This window comes from Strix uralensis, chromosome 4 (genome assembly GCF_047716275.1).
Source record: "Strix uralensis isolate ZFMK-TIS-50842 chromosome 4, bStrUra1, whole genome shotgun sequence".
Classification (NCBI taxonomy): Eukaryota; Metazoa; Chordata; class Aves; order Strigiformes; family Strigidae; genus Strix; species Strix uralensis.
The window spans coordinates 3,452,309-3,473,603 of record NC_133975.1 but is presented as its reverse complement, the minus strand read 5'-3'; the positions used below and the strand labels follow the sequence as shown (position 1 = coordinate 3,473,603).

Sequence of the window (21,295 nt, the reverse complement as noted above, 5' to 3'; positions counted from 1 at the left end):
ACTCCACGGAATCATTAAGACGCACAATGAGACCAATTACGAGTCAGAAAGAGAACCTGACTTTAAACATCATTTTATTAAGGCTTAAATGTCTATCAGCCAGACGGGAGCTGGTCCAGTCACACGATATCAACCGAGAGTGACGTTTGGTGTAATGCGATGGCTTTTCTACACGAGTTCGTACGAGCAGGATGAGATCGCTGCCGGTTACTCACGCATTAACCACGGCCTCTCTTCGTGACTTGCTGGACTCCAGGGTGAACGTGCTCCCGCGGGGAGGAGGGGAGCGAGGCGGGGAAGGGGAGAGGTCAGGTAGCTCGCATGTTGTCAATCACAAGGACTTCGCCTGGTCCACGACCGAACGGCTGCTCGTCAAATATGTATAAATGGTTTTAACTCACGGGGAAGCTAAACTCACAGTCCAAAAGGCACCTATGCTAAACCACTGAGCCACTGGGATGGTGGTAAGAGGGCGGGTGCGACAGGTGGAAATCAGTTCTGTATAAATACATATTCCTTGTTAAAGAAGCTATGGCTTTTATTATCCTCAGATCGCTTTGCTCTGGCGCGATGCTCTAACCCCCCACCCCCCACTACTCTGTAAGCACAAGAAGACCAAGTCCTCTCCGCCATCACGGGCGCTCTTCTTGGCCAGCTCTCCGAAGGCCTTCGTCCTCCTACGGATCGAGACGGACCCAGGGAACAGCAGCAGCCCCTTGCTCTCGTCCTCCCGGCGAGGCCGCGGCAGGCGCTGCCTCAGAAGTGCACCCTCCTGACGTCCTGGGTGGCAGCTGACCGTTTACAACTCCCGCACGGTATCGACGACAGGGACTTCTGCTTCTCGGCCAAGCACGGGCGACACACCAGGTGGCCGCAGGGAAGCTGGTAAACGGGCTCCGTTTTGAAATAAGAAGAGAAGGTTTTGCCACAGGAAGTGCATCCTTGGGTCTGGCTGCTCCTGCCGTGCTCTGCAAAGGCGACAGGAGAAGCGGCTCTGGGGGGGTGACAAGGCCACGCTGTGCCACCCCTCATGTACCTGATCCTATGAGCACTTGTGGCTCAGGCCCGCGGCCCCTTTTCTCTGTCACTACCATAAAGAAAGGGAAGGGCCCAGCTTCTAGGGCAGGCTGCGCTCAGAGCTGGCTGGATCACGTCAGCATTTGCACCATCAGGCTTTTAATTGAGGACAGATGACTGTAAAGGGCTTTTCACTTTTGCTGAGACTAAATCAGCCTCCCTTCCGCTCTTCCAACGCTCGGATTAAACCCACCGATTCCCGAGCGAAACGCTTTAGGTATCACTTTGCATTCCTGTCACACACCACCTATCAAGGGCTACTCAGTCAACTCTTAAACAGCAGCAATTTTAAAGGGGACAGGAAAAAGCTTAATAGCTTAATGTCACTGTGCAACAGCAAAAGCTATTCCAAGAGAGAGAGAGAGAGAGACAGAGCCACTGGGACTGCACAGCCCCCACCTGTTCTCAGGGTCACTTGGTCCCTCTGAACCCTCTTCTCTGCCATGAGCGGGCAGATCCTCACTCAGGGGAATTTCACAGAATCATCAAGGTTGGAAAAGACCCTGAAGATCCTCCAGTCCAACCATGAACCTCACACTGACAGTTCTCAACTCCACCAGATCCCTCAGCGCTGGGTCAACCCGACTCTTCAACCCCTCCAGGGATGGGGACTCCCCCCCTGCCCTGGGCAGCCCATTCCAACGCCCAACAACCCCTTCTGCAAAGAAATCCTTCCTAAGAGCCAGTCTGACCCTGCCCTGGCGCAGCTTGAGGCCATTCCCTCTCGTCCTGGCGCTGGTTCCTTGGCTCAAGAGACTCATCCCCCCTCTCTGCACTCTCCTTTCAGGGAGTTGTAGAGGGCCATGAGGTCTCCCCTCAGCCTCCTCTGCTCCAGACTAAACCCCCCCAGTTCCCTCAGCCGCTCCCCATCACACCTGTGCTCCAGACCCTGCACCAGCTCCGTTGCCCTTCTCTGGACACGCTCGAGTCATTCAATGGCCATTTTGGAGTGAGGGGCCCAAAACTGAACACAGGGGAAGAAGAGGAGCAGGCCAGCAGTTCGGGCATCAGCCTGAGGACGGATATATGATGGTTCAATGCTTTGTTGCACCCCAAAGAAATAATTTTGGGAATGCGGACGCAGCTGGATTAGCATCAGGTGGGATGAAAACTGTGAGGACCCAACAGCCTGGCCTATATATATATTCAAACCCGATGGGATTCTGGGCACACACATGGCTGCTCGGCCTGTGACGTTGCCACTGTTACCTGTTCCTATTAAGGGTCAGCATGTGATGTGGTATTTGCCTGATTTACTCCTTTCCAGCTGCATCTCCACACCAGACTCATTCCCCATCCACGTGGCAACACCCCAGCTTGCTCTGTGCAGCCAACGGGCACCATTTAAGCCACTCAGCCCAATCACAAAGCTCCGGGAACAGCCAAAGCCTCGATGCAGGGCGAGCTCTGAGTCTGAACTAACCTGGTGCAGGCTGGGCTGAGCACCGTGTCCCAGCACAACCCATCCAGGACGGTCCTTGGGCAGCGCAGACAAGCGACAGCCAACGCTGGCAAATCATAGGATCATGCTCAAGCGTGCTCTGACTGTGGACGTGGACAACACACCCCACTTTCTGGGGGTCAGCAAGGTCTAACCTGCCTCACTGAGAGAATAAACCATTAAAACTGCTGAGATAAAAAAGCAGTAGTTCAGGATTGCTAAGTAAAGCTTGCTGGGAGACAATATAATATTTTTATATTGAATATATAATATTTTGGGGTCTGAAGAGGCATAGAAAGATGCTGTGCCACAGCATAACCCTCCCTGTTAACCCAGTCCCAGTTCTCCTCTCCTCTCTCGCTCCCAAGCCGAACCAGAGGTGCTTGTAGCTTACCAAGGAGGGTGCCCACGCTCCAGGAACTGCTGCAGCCTCCCTCGCTCTGCGCCTGCTGCTGGCTTTTCATCAGCTTGGCCGTAAATGAGGGCATCGAGCTGAGCGCCGAGTTCAAGGCACTGTCCAAACTCTCCGATAGTTTTTGTTCGTGAGAGACCGGATCTGCAAAGAGAAGCACAAGCTCAAGAAGAGGATGCCAGGAAAAACAATACCCAACAAAAACGCTGCTTTGCCTCTGAACCTTTGGGACAACGCTCGGGATTTTAGGAGTTTTTTGTTCCCTTGACAGGTCTCTTTTCCCCACTGAGGTGCCAGGATAGGGATGCAGTGCCTCATCTCCTTTGGGTCCTAAAGATGAAAAGTCCTAGGGATACTGTCAGACGTGCATGTCATGCCCCAGTGCCAATGAACATTCAGGTGCTGGCTTGTATCTGCAGGTTTGAAAAGGGCAAAACACCAAATAATCCAGAAAATTCACTTCTCTCCCTCAGCCCGCTCCACTAAGAGTCCCAGCCCAGTGCTCCCAGGCTTGCTTTGTGCAGGTAACTGAGAACATTTAAGCCCCTAACAAAATCTGGGGGACTTATTTTTTTCCCTCTGTCCCAGTTCTGAGTCAAGGGATAAAGCCAAAGGCACAGGGTAGGACCCTTCCCTGCAGCATTTTGTCCTGTGCGATACCAAAGGCGTTAATTAAGACTATGCATTAAGAGAATGTTGTCTGCATCACTAATTCTGTTAAATCCATCTCCCAAAGGAAGACCTTTGAATTAGTGATGCACATTTGCTACAGCAATCAAGGCTGATGAAATACTGAAGCATGAGCTCCCTGGGCCGAGCACTGTGCTTTTATTTACGTATGGGCACGGCTCCCCCAGGAGCTCCAGGACCCCGGCAGGGCAGTCCCTGCTCTGGGGGGGCTGGGGCACATCCCCAGCGGGAGCTGTTACACGCTTCCGCAATAAAACTAACTAATGAGTCCTCCTAAAACATGGAATGAGCTCTAGACTGAGAGACCAGAGTGGAAATATGCAGTCTGACTTCTTCCTCCTCTTTCTAGTACCACCAAACAGCAATTATTTTCAGTCAAGTCTTTAAAGAATTTGTTTAAAATCAAACAACCAACTGTTTCCTCAAAACTACTTTTGGGCAATTTTGGAGAAAGGTGAAGGGAGTGACAGGTACAAGCAGGCGTTAACAGTAGTCAGAAGCTGTGGGCCACCTTTACAGACACAAGAAAACTCGACTTACCTGCCTAGAGAGAGAGCCCTTAGGTGGCCAGAAGATACCCACGCACCGTGTATTTATACAATCCTACTCAAACCAGGCTGTTTGCAACAGCCTCACACACGGCTGCTCTCTTCAAGCGCCTCTAAATCTAAATAAAGATTGCTAAAGACATCTCTTTCCCAGTTCCCAGCTTAAATTTACCTTCCTCCTCCAGTGGGATTATTACCTAAAGCAGTAACTCAGTTTAACGATACCAGAGCGAAGATATAAGTGTTGCTGTGTGCACTACAGTTATATCCACAGAATGGTTGCGCTGCCAGCAACTCCGATACGTTTCAGGAATTCCTGTGCCAACAAGGGAGAAAATAAATATGGCAAAATACATGCAGATTTGGGCAAAAGAGTCACAAGGAGCCTGCGAGCCACACTCTTCTCCACGGACTGGAGGCTGAAGGTACTAGTCATTAGAGAACAAACCACAAAGAGCAAACATTTTGGGGAGGGAGGTGTGAATCTCCTTGGTATTTAAACACAGATCACCTTTGCTTTCTAAAGACCGATGTCTCCTCACCACTCCTGCCCACCCCAGCACGTGAATGCTGCTGCACCTACAGAATATCCCACTCTCCTGCTCCCAGCGCTCCGTGGATCCCAAGGTCTGTCTGCGCCGCCTGGACAGGAGCTGTGGCATGGCTGGGGACCGAGGTGGGGGAAAGCACTCAGCTTTTCAGGTAATTTCACAGAATCATCATCACGGTTGGAAAAGACCTTGAAGATCCTCCAGTCCAACCATTAACCTCACACTGACCATTCCCAACTCCACCAGATCCCTCAATGCTGGGTCAACCCGACTCTTCAACCCCTCCAGGGATGGGGACTCCCCCCCTGCCCTGGGCAGCCCATTCCAACGCCCAACAACCCCTTCTGCAAAGAAATCCTTCCTAAGAGCCAGTCTGATCCTGCCCTGGCGCAGCTTGAGGCCATTCCCTCTTGGCCTGGCGCTGGTTCCTTGGCTCAAGAGACTCATCCCCCCTCTCTGCACCCTCCTTTCAGGGAGTTGTAGAGGGCCATGAGGTCTCCCCTCAGCCTCCTCTTCTCCAGACTAAACCCCCCCAGTTCCCTCAGCCGCTCCCCATCACACCTGTGCTCCAGACCCTGCACCAGCTCCTTCTCTGGACACGCTCGAGTCATTCAACGGCCTTTTTGGAGTGAGGGGCCCAAAACTGAACCAAAAATTTATCTCAGGGTTGCAGGTCTGGACTGTTTTTCTGCCTGCTGGAGCTCACGTGCAGCGGCGCTGCTATGAGATTGCTGAGAAACGCAAGGCTAAAAGGAAACCAGTGCCCATTTCTTTCCCATGTAGACACAAGTCACATCCCTTATCTAATGTCTCTACCTGGTTTTCTGCCTTAACTGCAAATCCTGTGCGAGTCTCTCACAGCCTGTGCTGTCTTCTCCTCCCTGCTCTGAAGGCAGCACTGCCTGCAATTCCCTTGATGCTGTTTGTTCCAGATGAGCGTAGCCCGGAGGCCGTGCAGCAACACACTCCCCAAGCTCAGCCTCTGCCACAGCAAGAGCAGCCCCGTGAGAGGGTAAAGAGCCAGTGTGTCCCAGGGACACAACCTGCGCAGTGACGCTGAGTGCGCAGGGAACCAGCTGCACTGAGAGCCCACGCTGGCAGTGCCTGGCCAGGGAAATCTGTGAGCAGGATTAGTGCCCTGTTCCTGCTTTCCTCCCCACCTCACTCCTTGTGAGAAGATCCACACCAGCCAGGACTCCCCGTGCCATCCCCACTGCATCACCAGACATTTTTTTTTTCCTGCTGTTGCGTATTTTCTCGCTGATGCAAGAACATATCAGATGGCTGCGATGATAAATCACCCATGATAAAGAAACTTCAAACCAGCACACTGTGAGAAAAACATTATCTCCACACAGGCAGTGGCTTGAAAGCAAGGAGGAGAAAGGAAATACAAACTGAAAGGGAAACACAGCGACCTGAGCAAACAAGAGGGTTGTGAAACGGTCTGCACAGGTTGCACGATCAGAACGATGAGCCTAGAGATGAGGAAAAAATGAAACAAAATGGGAACAAAGCCCATCTGGGGATGGAAGGTTGTGCTGAGGAGAGGGGAGCTGACCGAGATGATGACCTGATTTCCATGACATCTAGCAACAGCAAAATACAATGGCCTTAAAGCTTTCTAGAGGCAGGATGGGAATCCGTACTGGAGCCTCCCGGCTTAAAAACCTGGCCCTGGGCTGTCAAGACACTCAAGAAACACAAGTGACTTAGGGAGCCACGATACCTGTCGAACAGTCCATTTGGATCAAATGCGAGTCATTGTCAGTTTTCATTTTTTTAGCACTGTTCTCTGAGGTAGACGTGACAAGTAAGTTTGTAGAAGAAAAATAAGGTGGCTGCACAGAGCTCTGATCCATACAGTCCATTTTCCTTTTCAGAGAAGACATTGTTATGGAAGAAGGTACGAGCATTTCCGAGGCATGAGCCCTTCCGAGCAGGTTGGTGCCGGGGATGCTGTGCTGTAAGAGGAAGTGGTCTATCCTGGCCTTGAGGGTCGGGTGAGGTAGGGGCTGCGAGTGCTGGCTGAAGGCCACCCCAGTGAAAGGATCGCTGGGTACCCTGCCCCAAGACGCCTCACTCCGGTTGCATTTTTCCAAGGTGGTCTGGTCGATCACCTTCCCAGAGGGCAGGAGCATGGGGAAGGTCATGATCTCCAGAGTGATGGGGTCTAGGAATTCTTCAGGGATATCTTGGACAACATCCACCAGCTTGCGGAGGGTCTGCTGCTCGCTGTCGTTAGCACTGAAGGGCACGCAGTCGCTCTCCATCGGCGTCCAAAGCTCTGGCTTGAGGCTGCCCACATCCTGGGCGAAGAACTGGGAGGCCACCTGAAAGACACCCTCGATCACCTCCTGTGGGCACGATTTGGCAGGTTGTCCCCACACCTCCAGCCTCTTAATGCAAGGCAAGCCGCCTCCGGCCACGTGGGTGATGCAGATTTTTAAGTGCGACACATTGCTCAGCGAGGCGGGCCCTTTGTTCCAGAGGTCTTGAGATGCAGAGCCAGGGTAGGAGAAGACGTTTTCCATCTGATGGAAGGGAGGCCTCGGCTTGAAGCCTCTGTGGCCGAACGTCACTTTGCTTTGATTTTTTAAGACAGCTTTGCCCACCAATGTGAAAGTGTCTTTGTCTGACACAGGCTGACCGGCCAGACCTGAGAACTGACCCTCAGGGCTCTGCCAAGAGGTTTTATTGCATGAGGTAGAGGTGTGAACTTCAAGCCCGGAGAAGGTTTGGTATCCCCCGGATGAGATGTCAATATTAATCCTGCAGATCTCAATGTTGAAGGGAAAAGAGATCGTGACGTGGACTGGAGGTTTGATGAAGTATTCGCTGCGGAAACCACGATTTCTCCTGGCAAGGTCTTCAGAGATCAGATTCTCCACTTCGTAACCATCAGCAGAAATCTGTGTTTCAGGAGAAAACGGGATTTAATTTGAAGCAAGAAGATAAAAGGAAACTAATTTCACAAGCACTTATGCAGATTCACAAGATGACATCAACTAGGAACCAAGACCATGGTTTCACGTGCAGCTGAGGCAACCCAGGAGATCCCTGCTGCTGGGCAGAACAGACCCACTCCCCGCTCCTCCAGCCACGCAGTCCCATCCGCTCTTCTGTGCCCCCTCTGTTACCTGGCCAGCCATTTGCAGAGCTGATTTAACTGCTAAAAGAGTGAAAAATTATGGATGGTTTGTGGTTTTGGCCGGGTCAGCGAACTAAATCAAGTGGGAGAGCGTGGCTGGGAGCAGAGCGTGTGTGCGTGGAGGAGATGGGAGTCTCCTCTCCTTCAGCAGCAGTGAAACATTGTCAGCTTATCCTGCCACTTGGACGCGTACTCGGAATCACGCAGTTACAGGATCCCAGAGAAATCTGGAGCTCAGTTAGCCGACTGCCTTGTCCTGCCCTGGGATCAACCCTAGCCATCCCTGCGGGAGATGCGTCTAACCAGGCTGGGCCCCATCCCATGTCTCCCAGAAGATGCAATCCCACCCTCTGGTCTGCTCCTGGGCAGACTGGCTCTACCCATTCCTTCTCCTGGAAGCACTGAGGCTTAGAAAGTCTGCAGCACTTGCTAAAGGAACAAATAACAGCAAGGAATATCTAGTTATTCCACCTGCTTAATCTGGTCACTCCACACCCTCCTGATCACAACAGTCACACCAAACCTCAGTTGGTGTGATGGACGGTCACACCTCTACTGCTGTTTTTACAGCATAATACTTACAAATCCAAGGTTGTCTTGGATTTTGGGGCGTGAGTCAGTGGGGAGACTTACAATTAAAAAATGGCTTTGAATTAAAACCGAGTTAGTTTCTAAGAGATTCTGATGATGCTGAGTGAAAACATGAGTACTTGTAATTTCAGCAAACATTGTCAAGAGCTGTGCATTCTACTGGACAAAGGGAAAGCTGTAATATGGCAGAGAAAAAGGTATCTCAAGTCAAAGCACACACACCTGTAAGCACATAACACTGTCTTGTTACAAGATCCTGCAAAATTAGGGCTTCTTCCCTCCAAGAAGTAGTGTGTGCCACATCAGAGCAGTCACACGAGGTTATACGGTGTTCTAACACTACCTGGCAGACATTGGCCAAAGCATAGACAGGACAAAGCAAAGTCTGAAGAGTAACTTCTGGGAAATCTCTCAATACTGATTTTTCAAAGTACTCAGCCTTCAGCTCCACTTTATCTTCAAGTGAGCTGCAGATCCCAAGCACCCAGACACAGGTTCTCTTAGTGGTCACACATGAGGGACTCTCTCAAGACCGAAGCACAAAAGGGGAAGGGGGTCCAGGAGGACAGATTCCCCACATCAATTCACAGAACCTCCTTGCTGGGAATGACAGGAGACTGGTGAGCTTGGAAGAGAAAGCTGTGAGCAAAACCACCCAAATCACAACCCTCCCACATCACTGGAAAAGCATTTTAATTGATAAAAATGCTCTCAGCTCTGCAGACTGAAGAGCCTACACTTTACCTGCATCTGTCTTTAATGCTTCTGCTGCCAGTGGACATACAGAGCCTCCCATGTTAAAATCCCTCTCTGAACCAGCCAGACCACACAAAATGACGGGAGTTTGCTGTGAGTTGCCTTTGCTTTGTTTTCTCAGGAAAGCCTGGCATGGCCAGCCAAAAATCAGTCTTCCAGAAACACTGCTAATTATCACAGATGAGCACCGAACAAGCCCTCCCCAGCCCCAGCCAGCCCAGCATGGCACTTCCACCCAACCCCTCCACCCCTCCATCTCCCTACCCCCCCACCCCCATCATTATTTTACCTTGTTGCAGTGAATTCTTGGCTTGAACTGTGGGAGACAGACGTTTATTACCATCTTGGCAGTTGGAGAAAGCTCACTTTCTGAGCATCAGATTCAGCTTGTGGAAAAAAAAAAAAAAAGGAAAATAAAGAAAGTGAATACGAATGAACAGTGAAAGGTTTTCGTGTCTTGGAGCCTGTATGAATTACAAGCTCGGTAGTTCCTAAAACGCAGCTCAGATCTGAGTCCAGGAGGTGAAGCCAATATAAACCCATATGACTGGTGGAGGGATGGGATCAAGAGAAAAAATTGTATTAATTAGTGAACCCCTGGAGAAACATCAAAGAGAAAATGTCTATTTTTTAACTAAAAAAGTCTTACTTACGGATAGACTAGCAATCAGATCTGAAAGTTTATCAACGATGCGGGAGGTTTTGTAGATATGGTAAAGCATCAACTACGCCATGAGGTTGTCAGAGGAATCGGTGTGAGCTCCCAGTGGCCTCAGTCGGCCCTGGAGGACACGGGCTGCTCCGTGACCTGACCGGGGCACGCAGCCCCTCACTGCTGTGGGGCAGAAAGAGCCGGTGTCCATCCCCACCGTGCGGCCTTGAACTGCCTGTTTTGTCTCCGTGCCCAGTTTCCACCCCCCACCCCCACTCCATGCCACATCTATCTGCTGCCTTCAGCAGTTTGAGACAGAACCTGCCTGTGCTCTTGGACAACACCCAACACGACAAGCTTGGACGGGGCCTCTCGGGACAAGGGTAACACCAGTCAGCACTAACACGCCGCTGCCGTGAAGAGAAACGTTTCTTGAGGGCGTTGGGAGCCTCAGATGTAAGCTGAGATTAAACACAAATATTAATAATCGGTGTTTAATAGCTCTGAGGGAGCAGAGGGCATTTGATAGCTCCGAGGAAGATTATATGTGTCTGCTGAGCGTTCTGACAATGTTCATTAAAGAAACTCAAGTGAACACACCTTCTTTTCCACTGAAAAAAAGGCGACTCGAATTGGTTATATCAGATCCCTTTTAAGAATAAAATTATCTGCGAGGTAAGAGTTTTAACCTTATGTTAACCTTAGTTTTAATACGCCATTGCTTTGGGCAACCTTGCAAATTAGGAGCCTGTTGCTTTCTTAAAGAACCAGCAGCCCTTTAATGATTTTTCAACTGAAACTGTTAGTTCAGCTGAAATGAAATGGGAATTCTGGGGCCACGCTGGTGCAGCCACTGAAATGCAGAGCGTTACCAGCTCGCCTTGCCTGCCTGCTAAGCCTGCGGGTGCAGGCCGGTCTGTGCAACAGTCTGAAATGAGAAATGTGGTATCCGAGGTACAAAGCCCACATATAAAAATCAACAAAACAGAAGCCGAGCCTGCAGAGAAGCAGAGCTTCAAGGTTATAATGTCAATGCTTGGCCCAAGCAGGGGTGAAGCTAAGAGAAGGTGCAGCGGGCCAGACAAGCACCCCTTCCAGCCCAATATTTGGTCTGACAGCATCAGGAGCAATTCCTGCTCCTCAACAGGGAACATAGGAACAGGGCAAGCAGAAACCAACGCTCCTCCAATATAACTTTCCTGTCTTTCCGAACCTGAGAGGCTTCCAGTACAGGGCTGCCAGTGAGGGACTGTTCAAACAGGCTTTTAAACTGGTCTGACTTTTGGCACCCACATCTTGTGGGAGTGAGATTGGCGATTTAACTACAGGCTGTGCGACAAAACTACTCTTTTTGGTTCATTTTGAACCTGTGGCTGGTAAATTAGCTTGACCCTCAGAGCTGGCACTAAGAAAAATGGCAAATCAACACTCTCCGCTCCCTTTTCTTGGAATGACTCACGGTTCACCCTCTGTCCTATTTCTCCTCACGTCTCTTTCTTGGGCTGAAGACTTCTCTGTTCCGATCTGACCAGACTGGTGCACTCACATTCAGCAAGTCTCAGTGAGACCTTCCCTGAATGACGGGGAGAGGCACCTTCACCTCTGCATCCCTGCAAACTCATCGCTTTCAGAACTCACTTCTCACGAGTCGCTGTCTGTCGAGATCCTGCCCACAGCAGATGCCAAATGCTCCCATGGATCTTGCAGTCATGCAACCTCCTCTTTCCTAGTGCTGCCTTGTGTTAGGCAAATCACGGATGGGTGCAAGCTCAGAACAGACTCACCTCTTCTTCCAAGCTTAAGGCTGTTAGTGAGGTTGCGTCCTAAACCTTCATCCTTTTCTACCATGCTTTTAATGGTCTGTGACAATTAGCTCTGGTTAATTACAAACAATTTATTCTCCCACTAAACTTGCTTTCAATTCAGTTGCTCCTTGTTCTGTGGCACGAGGAGCTATGTATCTAATATATATATCTATCTAATATCGGTATATTTTATAGGATTTTCTCCTACCTGTTTGTGACCCTGACAGACTTCAACTCAGGCTAATTTTTCCAGGTTCAACTTCTCTGTAAGAAAATGCATTATTCTGCATGTCCAAGTCACTGCTCTCCCTTCTTCTGAAAAGCTCTGCTACACTTGCTTCACAGCAAAAGTTGATCCCTGAGTTGCTTTTACCCATGGCTGTGGTTTTTCTACTCTTCCCATGAAAACACAACTCAGAAGACAGACAGTGGGGATGAGGGACAGATTAAATGAGAAACTGGAATGAGATTAGGACTAAGCTTCTGTGTAAAGAAGGAAAGCAAGAACTGGCTGGACACAGTGATAGGAAAGTAAAGGGGCTGGCTGAGGCCAGAGATGCAGGCTGGGAACAAGAATCAGCAGGGACAGGCAAAAAGCAGGCGAGAGGAACAGATCAGAGGAGCCACCAGGATCAGATGGGGACAGTGAGCCCAAGACCCTTCTAGCAATGAGCCTGGTCTGAAGCAAGAGCTTGGGAAATCCAGACTGTAAAAACCTCTGGAAAAAGAATGGGACAGGGCAGCAGATGTGGCTTCCTATGGCTACTGCTGCCATTATGCCCCAAACTTGTGTGGAGGTCTCCCGTGCAACTCACGTGGTTGTGGCACGAAGGAGGTTCTGAATTTACGAACAGTTTAAAAATACAACACCCACAGAAGTGCATTACTAAAGTCATTACTTGTCAAAACAAACGACTCGAAGATCACAAAAGACTCAAAGACTATGAAGTGCCATCAGGATGTCACACAAATGTCTCTCTCGAGTGCGTGACTTCCCCAAGGTGAACAAAGATCTTCTGACTGAGGCGGTGAAATGCAGACCTGAAGGACTGTACTCTCTACTTCTCTACGCCAGCACGATCCTCTCTGGTCTTGGACCAGTAATTTAAACCCAGGCTTTTTGGAGCTAGTCTCGAAGTGCTTTCCTGGTGTCCTACGTAAGACTAGAGAGCTACTGCAATAACGAACGTGAACAGTTGACAATGAACTACGGGGCTTCATAATGCTGAGTATTTAAGGGAGAGGGAAAAAACCCAGCCCAGATAATTTAAAGCAGGCAGCCAAAATGAGATAATATACAGTATGTTCTTGGGACAGCAACCTGCTTACTGCCACCTCTCTTCCCCATTCTCCACCTCAGTACGCCTTGAAACGCTGGACTGCAAAATAGTGAGAACAGCTCGGCTGCTTTTGCAGTGGGAATGAGAGTTTCTGCTGCTCCCTGTGAAAAAATCCCTTCAGCTCTGGTCAGATGTAGAGCCTGCCCTGTGCACCTCAGGAAATGTCTCTCCTCTCGGAAAGAACCACCTCTGGAAAGCTCAGGAAGAAGCCAGCCACTCTGTCCTCAGAATGGCAGAAATGTGCAGAAATCAGACACTGCACCACATCCCGAGCAAGAAAATAACACGGTGAGCCATGTGACGGAGGGTGAAAACAGCAGCCTCCAGAGCAGATGCTCCGCACAGCTAGAGTTTGCATTCTAGTTTGCACAGGACTCATTGTCACCCAGGCAGGGGAATCACATCGAGGTGGATCTGTTGGCCCCATTTGGTGGCAGACGTTATCAACAGGGTCAAATCCTCTCTGCCAGGCACTGCGGAGAGCTGAGCACAAAATTAATGTCTCAGAGTCAGAGCAGCCCAACCCTCAGCCTCAGCTTCCATCTCACCACTCAGCTTTCACACTCTGTCCTGCTCATGCACAGCTCCTAAAGGAGAAACTCAGACTGCATGCTCACCAGCCCCAGCTCGGTGGTGATGGAAACGGTAAGGAAATATGTATATGAGTTCCTGGCACCCAGGTCAGCTTCATGACTAAAAATCATTCCAATTCTCTACCAAATATCACAGTTCTGCTCTCACGGAGTCACCAAATCCATCCACTTTCATTTAGGGCGGAGAAAAAAGTAATCATGGAGAAAAATGAATAGGACAGTAGTTTTTATTTGTGATGGAAGCATTTGAGGATCTACGCACAAAAGGAGAGCACGGGACACATGACTGTCAGCAGAGCAGAACTGGCTAATACAGCAAGGCAGCCTGAGCACACAGAGCAACCAACTTAACCAACACTCAAGAGGCCATTTTAACCAGTAACCAGAAAGAGAGATGCATCTGGGAGGCCGTGTCAGCCTCTGAGCAAGCACGCCATCAGGCTAGCCAGCCCTGCTAAGCAGCGCTGGGTCAAACACTTTGTAATGGAGGTAGCTCAGTTTCTCCAAACGCGTGCGTTTGAGCAGAGGAAACCATTCCCAAAAGGGAAGCTCAACCACCACGTAGCCCAGCTGCTGCAGCTGCCGCCGTTTCAAGCGGTGCAGCCCCAAGAGCCGCTTGGAGCAGTAGCAGTAGTGGTTTCGGTTGGACACCTGAAGAGCCAGTTTCACCCCCCGAGGCTGGTGATCCAGTGTAAGAGACGGGGGGGTTTCAAGACTGCGCCCTGATTTAGGCTCAACTTGCAATCTGGAATCTGTGATAAGAGTTCCACCTGAAAGCGCAGCATGATCCCCCACGTGTGGCGTTTGTGCTTTGTCCCCTCTCTCCTGACTGCGAGGCCTGGCTTCATTTTCCACTTCCACAGGAGAGTGGCTGTTAGATCTCCCTTTTATAAGCTGAGTCAGTAAGTCATCCGTTAGACTAACTCCAATGTCTTTTAGTTTCTTATCTGCAACAGGGTCTTTGAAGTTGAAAGGGATGGGATGTCCATCCATGGCCAAATGAACCTCCAGATCACTCGATCTCGTGTGAGGCAGGATCATGTGGTTCTTCACATACTCAGGGCCACCTAACATGCTCTCGAGAAGAGATGTGGCTTCCACAATTTCATGCCTGACATAGATTTCTTGCTCTGCAAAATTCAGAATCATCTCGGTAATCTCTTGAGAAAGCTGAGGTGGAAGGCGGCTCCCTTGGTAGCTGGGGCACTCAATTTCAACGCTCTTACTAAGGGTAAACAGGTCCTTTCTGAGCTCATATTTACTATCTCTTGTTTTGCGGACAAACTCATCCCTCAAAGCATAGTCTATCAGCTCCTCTGGGAAGCGTTTGACAAATGCCAGGCCAAGCAAACCAGTAAGGAGATGCTCTGGAAACTTCCCAAATTCATGGAATTTTCTATACATCTGCTCTATCAGGCTGGAGTAAAACTCCTCCTCGTTTGGAGGTTCATAGTCCAGGCATCCAAATGACCACAAGAACTTGGCAGCATCTTTGCTTCGGCAGTAAGTCACCCTAGAAGGCAAAGATGTGGCTACGGCAGCCATAATGCCTTCGTCAAAGTAGTGTAGGGATGAACAGGTAAGAGTGATGTGCATGATGCCCTGGATGTTCGTCGCAGGAATCCGAGCGGGAATAACCTTCCCAAGTTCCTTCAAGAGGGGTAAGTGGTCCATGCGAGTGTAACGGAGTATTTTAAGCACGTTCACCAAAGCATAAGTGCTCATGTCTTCTATCTGCAGGGAGACTCTGTCTGCGACTTTTCTCATGACGTGGTCAGAGATACCACTGAGGGACTTGAAGAGCCCTAAGCAGACAGCACCCACCTCCTCCAAGGTGAAGGAGTCCAAGTACTTCAAAATCATGCTCTCTATCTTCTGCATCAAGTCTGTGGGTGACCTCCGGCCTTCCCCTATGATGTAAACGAGCTGAACAAACCTGGCCAAAGTGAGGTCTTTCCAGTTCATATTGGCATAGCTAAACAAAATGCTCAGGTAGGAAGGCACGCTACGCTCCAGACAGCGCCAGCAATCAGCCACCAGCAGCACCTGGTCCAGGTTCATGTCCCACACCCGCCGGCAGAATTCGTTCTCGCACGCGTTCAGCAGAGGGTGGGTGGGTGGAAGAACCAAACGGACACAAGCCTTTAAAATATCGATGAGATCTGAAGTGCTGAACGACCCGAGATTCCTGACAGCACAGTGACACAGTGTATTAAACCTGGGATTGGACACCAGCGTCGTGTGGTGTTCCACTGGTAAACGACTCAGCTTGCGAAAATAATCCGCGATAGTTCCTGGGCTCTGGCTGCCCTTGCAGACGGCCACACTGCATAAAATCGAGTCGCCTTCTTCTAAAGGAAGCGTCTCTACTGGCTCAAACCTGTCATAGCTGAGAGATCTGTATTCAGGCCTCCCTTTCTGAAACATGCGAGGGTCCTCCTTGGAGTCATGCATCTCCCTTTTTTCCTTTTCTGCTTCCTCCTTGGTTTGTGCCACAGAGAGACGTGCCGAGGTGGTCTGCTTGAGGAGCCGTTTGGACTCGGGCTTTGGTGGGGCATTTCTGAGGGGTGGCAAAGCTCGAGAAGAGGCGGTGCTGAACGTATGTTGAAGCTGTGAGGTATCAGGGCTGGTGAAAGTGTCACCGAGAGCCTGGCCACTGCTCCTAGCAGCATGCTGCTGGGAGGCACCTCTGGTTTTGGCATAGGCAGATGGATTATACAATACTCTGTAGTCCAGCGGATTCAGCAACTGGATTGTAGCCACAGATTCGGTTCTGGTGTTGGCTGTTTCTGGGTTGTCTTCCTTTTTCTGCTCACTTTTGCTGTTTCCGCTCTTGGCCTTGTACTTGGCTGTAGTCGAAAATGGAGTCACCCTGCTCAGCCTTGGAAATCTTCGGTATATTAGCACTGTAGCCATGGATCACAATTTACTGGGGTCAGAATTGCTTCCAGGTACTGAAAAAAGGGCAGACGAAGAATGAGTGGCTTCCACCTAACACGAAGCACTTTAATTTATCCTTTACGCTACCGAAAGTGAGGCGATGCCAGTGTTTCCCCTAGCCAGGGCAGCTGCTTCCCTGCAAAGCTGTACGGCAGCCGCTATCAAACATCACCTCATGCAAAAGCAGTTCAAGACAAGCACCCAGGTGACCTGACACACCCAAAGTTTGGCTACACAGCAGTTGGGCATTACCTAACCTGGCAGGGACTATGGGATTTAAGAAAAAACTCCTATCTTTTTCATTTTTAAGAGACACAAACTGCTTTTTTTTCATTCTAAACAATGAAAACATATTTTTGCAGTAGCACTGCAGCTTCAGGGAACTTTTACGTATTTAAACAGAGCATTCTGCTACTTTGGTCACCATAGTATGAAACACCAACCACCACCCGAGAAGTTGTTGAAATATCCAGGGTGTTGCACTGCTCTTCGCGCTTGAAAACAGTACGTGGAGGCTGTGAGCAAAGTCTCCGCAAAACCAGTCCACAGAGTGAAAGTTGGCCCATAACCTGAAGATGAAGATTAGTTGAAAGGAGAAATGTGGCCCCAGAACAAAGTGGGGGAAGAGTATGGGAGAAGCAAGACAAATCATTATGAGATGCTACATCCCGAGCTGAGAACCAGAGGGAACAGAGCTTTACACTTCAGACTTGGGAGCGCTTCCCATAGTTTTAGGGTACAGAAAGCTTAAAAATGCCTGGTGCCTCCCTAACTCCTGCCTAAACCAGCTACAGCACAGAGGGTGAGAATGAGAAATTTGTCAGGAGTTCAGCTGCGTGCTGCCAGCCCGCACAAGTTGCCAAACGAGCCTGTTTACGATGATTCAGATGCTGATTAAAAAAAAAGCACCAGGTCAGCGTTCTGTGTAACACACCCCTATCCCACCACGTGTGGCCAACCCCAAAGATGCATTAGCCCAGTCCTTTTCAACTTCTTTAAAATCCCTTGTGCCCTCACTACCCCAGGGCGCCAAGCAATCAGGAAAGCCAAAGCTTGGCAGAGACACTGCAATACACATTAGCTTCTGTGCTCCCCACACGGGGGAAATAAATCCTTTATGGGAATCCCTCTGAGCTCTGCTTATATGTGCGGCTTCCTGGTTAGGGCTGGATCAAGAAGTCCCAGTGGTGCAGGCAAACTCAGTTTTGCACCAGCAAAATGGATACCTCGGGGGAAGAAAATGTGGGCTGAACACTGTGGCTTTGGGGTATCTGAGGAGGCTGCAGTGGGATGGGAGATCACAAGCAGCTCTAGCTGAATATAAGCTGGACTTTTTGTTTTTTGAGTACAAGAACCCCCCGTCTCCCATGACCCATTAGACAATCTATTCCTGCATCGCAACGCCGAAGCATCAGCTCCTCTCAAGGAAGGGCGAGATGGGAACGGAGGGAGGACAGGGAGAGTTGAAGTGACGGTCTTTGCTCCCTCTTGGTGCCAGATGTGAGGTGCTGCCTGTTGCTGGGGTGGTTCCCTGCAGCAGCCTTGGCTGTCTCTTGTGCGCCCTGAACTCTCGCCCAGCAGCAAAAGCAGTAAGGCACGCAAGACATCTCTGATCTGGCTCTCTGCAGGCTGTTCTCTCACCAGGCAGCTTCACCTCTGTCTCGTCAGGGCTCAGCTTCTGTCCGAGGACAGGATCTCAGCACGGAGTTGGCATGGGAGTGCTCCCGATCTGCTCCAGTGCAAAGTCAAGGGGCTCAATTCAGCCCTCTGGGACTGACCGTGTCAACTCGCACTGAGGCAGCCAAGGAGATCTCACATCCACTGCTCCACGGGCAGAGCTTGGAGGCACCAACTGCCAGCTGGTGGGTGAGGAGAAGCTGCCAGAGCAGTAACCCTCTCAGCCACCACAGCAGGAGAGGTGAAAAAAGCAACCTGGGTAGAGAACGGGAGGCTCTGGGGCAAAAAACAGGGAAGGCAAACTGAAATTAAGATTTCTGGAGACAACCACACAAGGAGGAGGGTACAAGAAAGAGGCCAATGTGTTTTTAAGGTGACTAGTAAACGGCTGATAAATATTGTGAGACGCTCAGTAGCCACTAAGCTTGCCAGGCACCTTATTTGTATCTCAAAGCATATCACGAGGCAGCCTGCTGGTGCAGATCAGGCTCTGCTGACCCTTAGGGCTGTGCTACTCCCTGCCCCACAGGCAGCTGCAAGGCTGTGACTGTCCCCCTCCAGCGTGAGAAGTCAAATCACGACAGGGAGGAGAGACTCTACCCCCTCCTGACTGTCTTGCAAGCTGGGGAAAGGAAAAGCCCCCTCAGAACCTGGACAGTAAAACCCCAGCCAGGAGCTGGGACGCTGCGGCACAGCCCAGGCCTCACAAAGCCAACAGCAGCAGCAAGCAGGAGCTGGATTTCAAAGCTCTCCTGTTTAGCACAAAGAAATGTTTAATGAAAATGTCATTTCTGGCTCTACTGGCTGGGACGTCCAGCCTGAACTGGCCGCAAGTGACAGGTGCCATCTTCATGTGGCTGGAGACAGGCAGCAGTGAAGTAGGCAAGGCTCAGACCTGCACCCTGGCTGGGGGGAGGAGACCCCATCTCCTCCGGCATCATCTCCACTTCTAGTACCTCACAGAGCTTGTCCTGGAGAACACTCCGAGGGGCTGGTCCAAGCTGCAAAGATGATCTTGGACAAGAGGAGGCTTATCCGGCCTAGGCTTTCCGAGAAGCTTTCTTGTCTGACTCTATTTGCATGTCTTCTATTTTTCTATTGTTGAGAAACACGCAAGCACTACTGAGAGACAGGCCATTTAGTTAAAACCACTTCTATTTGCTTTTGAAAGGTGATAATACCTACAAAACACAGCACTCTGCTGTTACCAAAAACACCCCTCTTGGCGACGACAGCCCCACTTCAAAGACAGAGAATCAAAGTCACAGCGTTCGCACACTGAAAACTCTGAAGGTGAGCGTCGCAGGCTGCTAATACCATCCGTGTAGTTTAGCGTTAAGCTGTAAGGCATTTGGGAAGCTATTCAGTAAAGAGAATATTTCTCTCCTCCCTTGCTCTAAACACAGCAAAAAAAAGAGAAGACCACGTGCAGGGGAGCAAGGTGGCATGGGTTGAGATACTTCAAGCACCTTTGAAAGAAACAGGCTGGCTCTACGTGGCCTTTTGCCCAAGACTTTCACACACCCCCAGCCTAAATCTTTGTGATTTCTGAAGTTTCTTACAGCATTTCTCTTCTAACTCCTCTCCTTGATTTCCCTCTCTTCCCGTTACCCTGAGTAATCAGCCTGCCTTCCTCCTCCCACTGTGCTTCTCGTTCGTACACAGCCAAACTCCTTCCCACCTCTGGGCAAGTCTCTCCAGAAATTTCACTTCCAGGGACTCCAAAAAGCCAGCCAGAAAGCCAGTTTTGGAGCTGGGCCCTGCAAGCTGCGAATGCACTTTACAGAGGTCCTCTGGGATGGAAACATCTTTGTGTACGTGTCTGTGTGTCACACTTAGAGCTGAGCTCTTGGCCAAGAGTGCAACTGCACAGCTGAGCGTTAGCTGAACACCAGGGAAAACAACATTCCTGGAGGGATGCCACCCGCTTCAGAGTATTAGCTCTGTGAAAAGGGATATCAGTGCACCCTGAAATGCTGTCCCTGCTTTTGGTCCCTCTGAAACACTCAAAGGGATTTTCAGCAGCACCGGAAAACCCTCACAGGATCCACGCTAGGAGACCACCCACCCCTGCAGCGCACCGCCCCGTCCCGTGCTTCCCCCTACCCAGCACCACGGATAATAAAAGGGCAGACGGCGTCTCCTCGGTACGTGTGAGGCACTTCAGATCCGATCAATGTTGGGGGTAAACCAGCTCGGTTTAGCCAAGAGCTTACAGTTAGCACTTGTGCCTGGGATGAAGAGAAAAATAACAGAAAAGGAGGGGTTTTTACCCCCTAACAGATTATGACGTCAGAGTGCAAAAGCGTCACTTTTTCCTTTGTTTGTGATTTTTTCCCTCCCTTTCAAGCCCCCGCCGGCACCAGAAGGCAGCAGGCACGATGAAGGGCTCGGCCACCACCACCACAACCGGTGGCGGCGCGGCCGCCAGGCCCGGCCCCCAGCGGGCCCTGCTGGAAGCCCGAGCCCCGCTCCTTCCCCACAGGCTGTGCCTACACATCTGCAGTACCTATACACACACGCACACGGGGCAGCGCAGCCCCCGCCGCCGCTGCCCCCGGACTGGGGGGGGGGGGGGCTCCGCGCATGCGCCTGCACCGCCCCCGCCGCTGCCCCGCTGAGGGGGCGGCGCTGCTGAGGGGAGGGCGCGGGGAAGGGGCCGAGGGGGGGAAGGGGACGTGGCAGCCCGCGCTGCCCGCTCGCACTCACCGGGGCCCGGCGCCCGCCGCCGGCTCTGGCCCTGCCGCCCGCCAGCCCCTCCGCCCGGCCGCCCCCGTCGCCTCCCGCTGACTTCCGGCCACCTGACGGTGACGCACTTCCGGCCGTACGGCAGCCGAGCGGGGCCTCGCGCGGCGGCGGCAGCGGCGCGGGCGGCCGGCAGGTGGCGCCAGCGGCGCGCGGCGCGGCCAGGCCCCACGTGATGAGGGAGCGGGTGTCATGTGACACAGGTGCCGGTGGAGGGGGGAGGAGTCACGTGGCTGCCCAAAGAGGGGCCGCCATGTCGGTGCGCGGCCATGGAGGATCACAGAATCACAGAATCGTCTGGGTTGGAAGGGACCTTGGAGATCCTC

At 51.1% G+C, this 21,295-nt stretch overlaps 2 protein-coding genes across 11 annotated transcripts; both read right to left on the bottom strand.

Moving 5' to 3' along the window:
* Nucleotides 1-57: 57 nt before the first annotated feature.
* Nucleotides 58-21,015, bottom strand: UBOX5 (U-box domain containing 5). Of its 6 annotated transcripts, none has more exons than XM_074865453.1 (5): nucleotides 20,934-21,015; nucleotides 9,507-9,603; nucleotides 6,449-7,631; nucleotides 2,913-3,074; nucleotides 58-968 (listed from the first exon to the last, which is right to left on the bottom strand). In XM_074865453.1, the coding sequence occupies exons 2-5, from the start codon at nucleotides 9,558-9,560 to the stop codon at nucleotides 757-759; spliced, it is 1,611 nt and encodes a 536-aa protein (XP_074721554.1). In that variant the 5' UTR covers nucleotides 9,561-9,603; nucleotides 20,934-21,015; the 3' UTR covers nucleotides 58-756. The 6 variants fall into 6 exon arrangements, with proteins under 6 accessions (XP_074721554.1, XP_074721556.1, XP_074721557.1 ...); XM_074865455.1 differs by lacking the exon at nucleotides 20,934-21,015 and adding an exon at nucleotides 19,406-19,437; XM_074865456.1 differs by lacking the exon at nucleotides 20,934-21,015 and adding an exon at nucleotides 14,378-14,469.
* Nucleotides 13,817-21,015, bottom strand: FASTKD5 (FAST kinase domains 5). 5 transcript variants are annotated; one of them, XM_074865446.1, is made up of 2 exons: nucleotides 20,934-21,015; nucleotides 13,817-16,561 (listed from the first exon to the last, which is right to left on the bottom strand). In XM_074865446.1, the coding sequence occupies exon 2, from the start codon at nucleotides 16,521-16,523 to the stop codon at nucleotides 14,049-14,051; it is 2,475 nt and encodes an 824-aa protein (XP_074721547.1). In that variant the 5' UTR covers nucleotides 16,524-16,561; nucleotides 20,934-21,015; the 3' UTR covers nucleotides 13,817-14,048. The 5 variants fall into 5 exon arrangements, with proteins under 5 accessions (XP_074721547.1, XP_074721548.1, XP_074721549.1 ...); XM_074865447.1 differs by lacking the exon at nucleotides 20,934-21,015 and adding an exon at nucleotides 20,331-20,459; XM_074865448.1 differs by lacking the exon at nucleotides 20,934-21,015 and adding an exon at nucleotides 19,406-19,532.
* Nucleotides 21,016-21,295: the final 280 nt, after the last annotated feature.

What these genes read in the sequence shown, in the direction of transcription:
- FASTKD5 (XM_074865446.1), bottom strand. Translation starts at nt 16,523, where the DNA reads ATGGCTACAGTGCTAATATACCGAAGATTTCCAAGGCTGAGCAGGGTG.
- UBOX5 (XM_074865453.1), bottom strand. Translation starts at nt 9,560, where the DNA reads ATGGTAATAAACGTCTGTCTCCCACAGTTCAAGCCAAGAATTCACTGC. An exon ending in CAAGAATTCACTGCAACAAG is followed by an intron (nt 7,632 to 9,506) that starts GTAAAATAATGA and finishes CCTGAAACACAG; the next exon opens with ATTTCTGCTGATGGTTACGA. An exon ending in CCAAATGGACTGTTCGACAG is followed by an intron (nt 3,075 to 6,448) that starts GTATCGTGGCTC and finishes TTCTCTTTGCAG; the next exon opens with ATCCGGTCTCTCACGAACAA.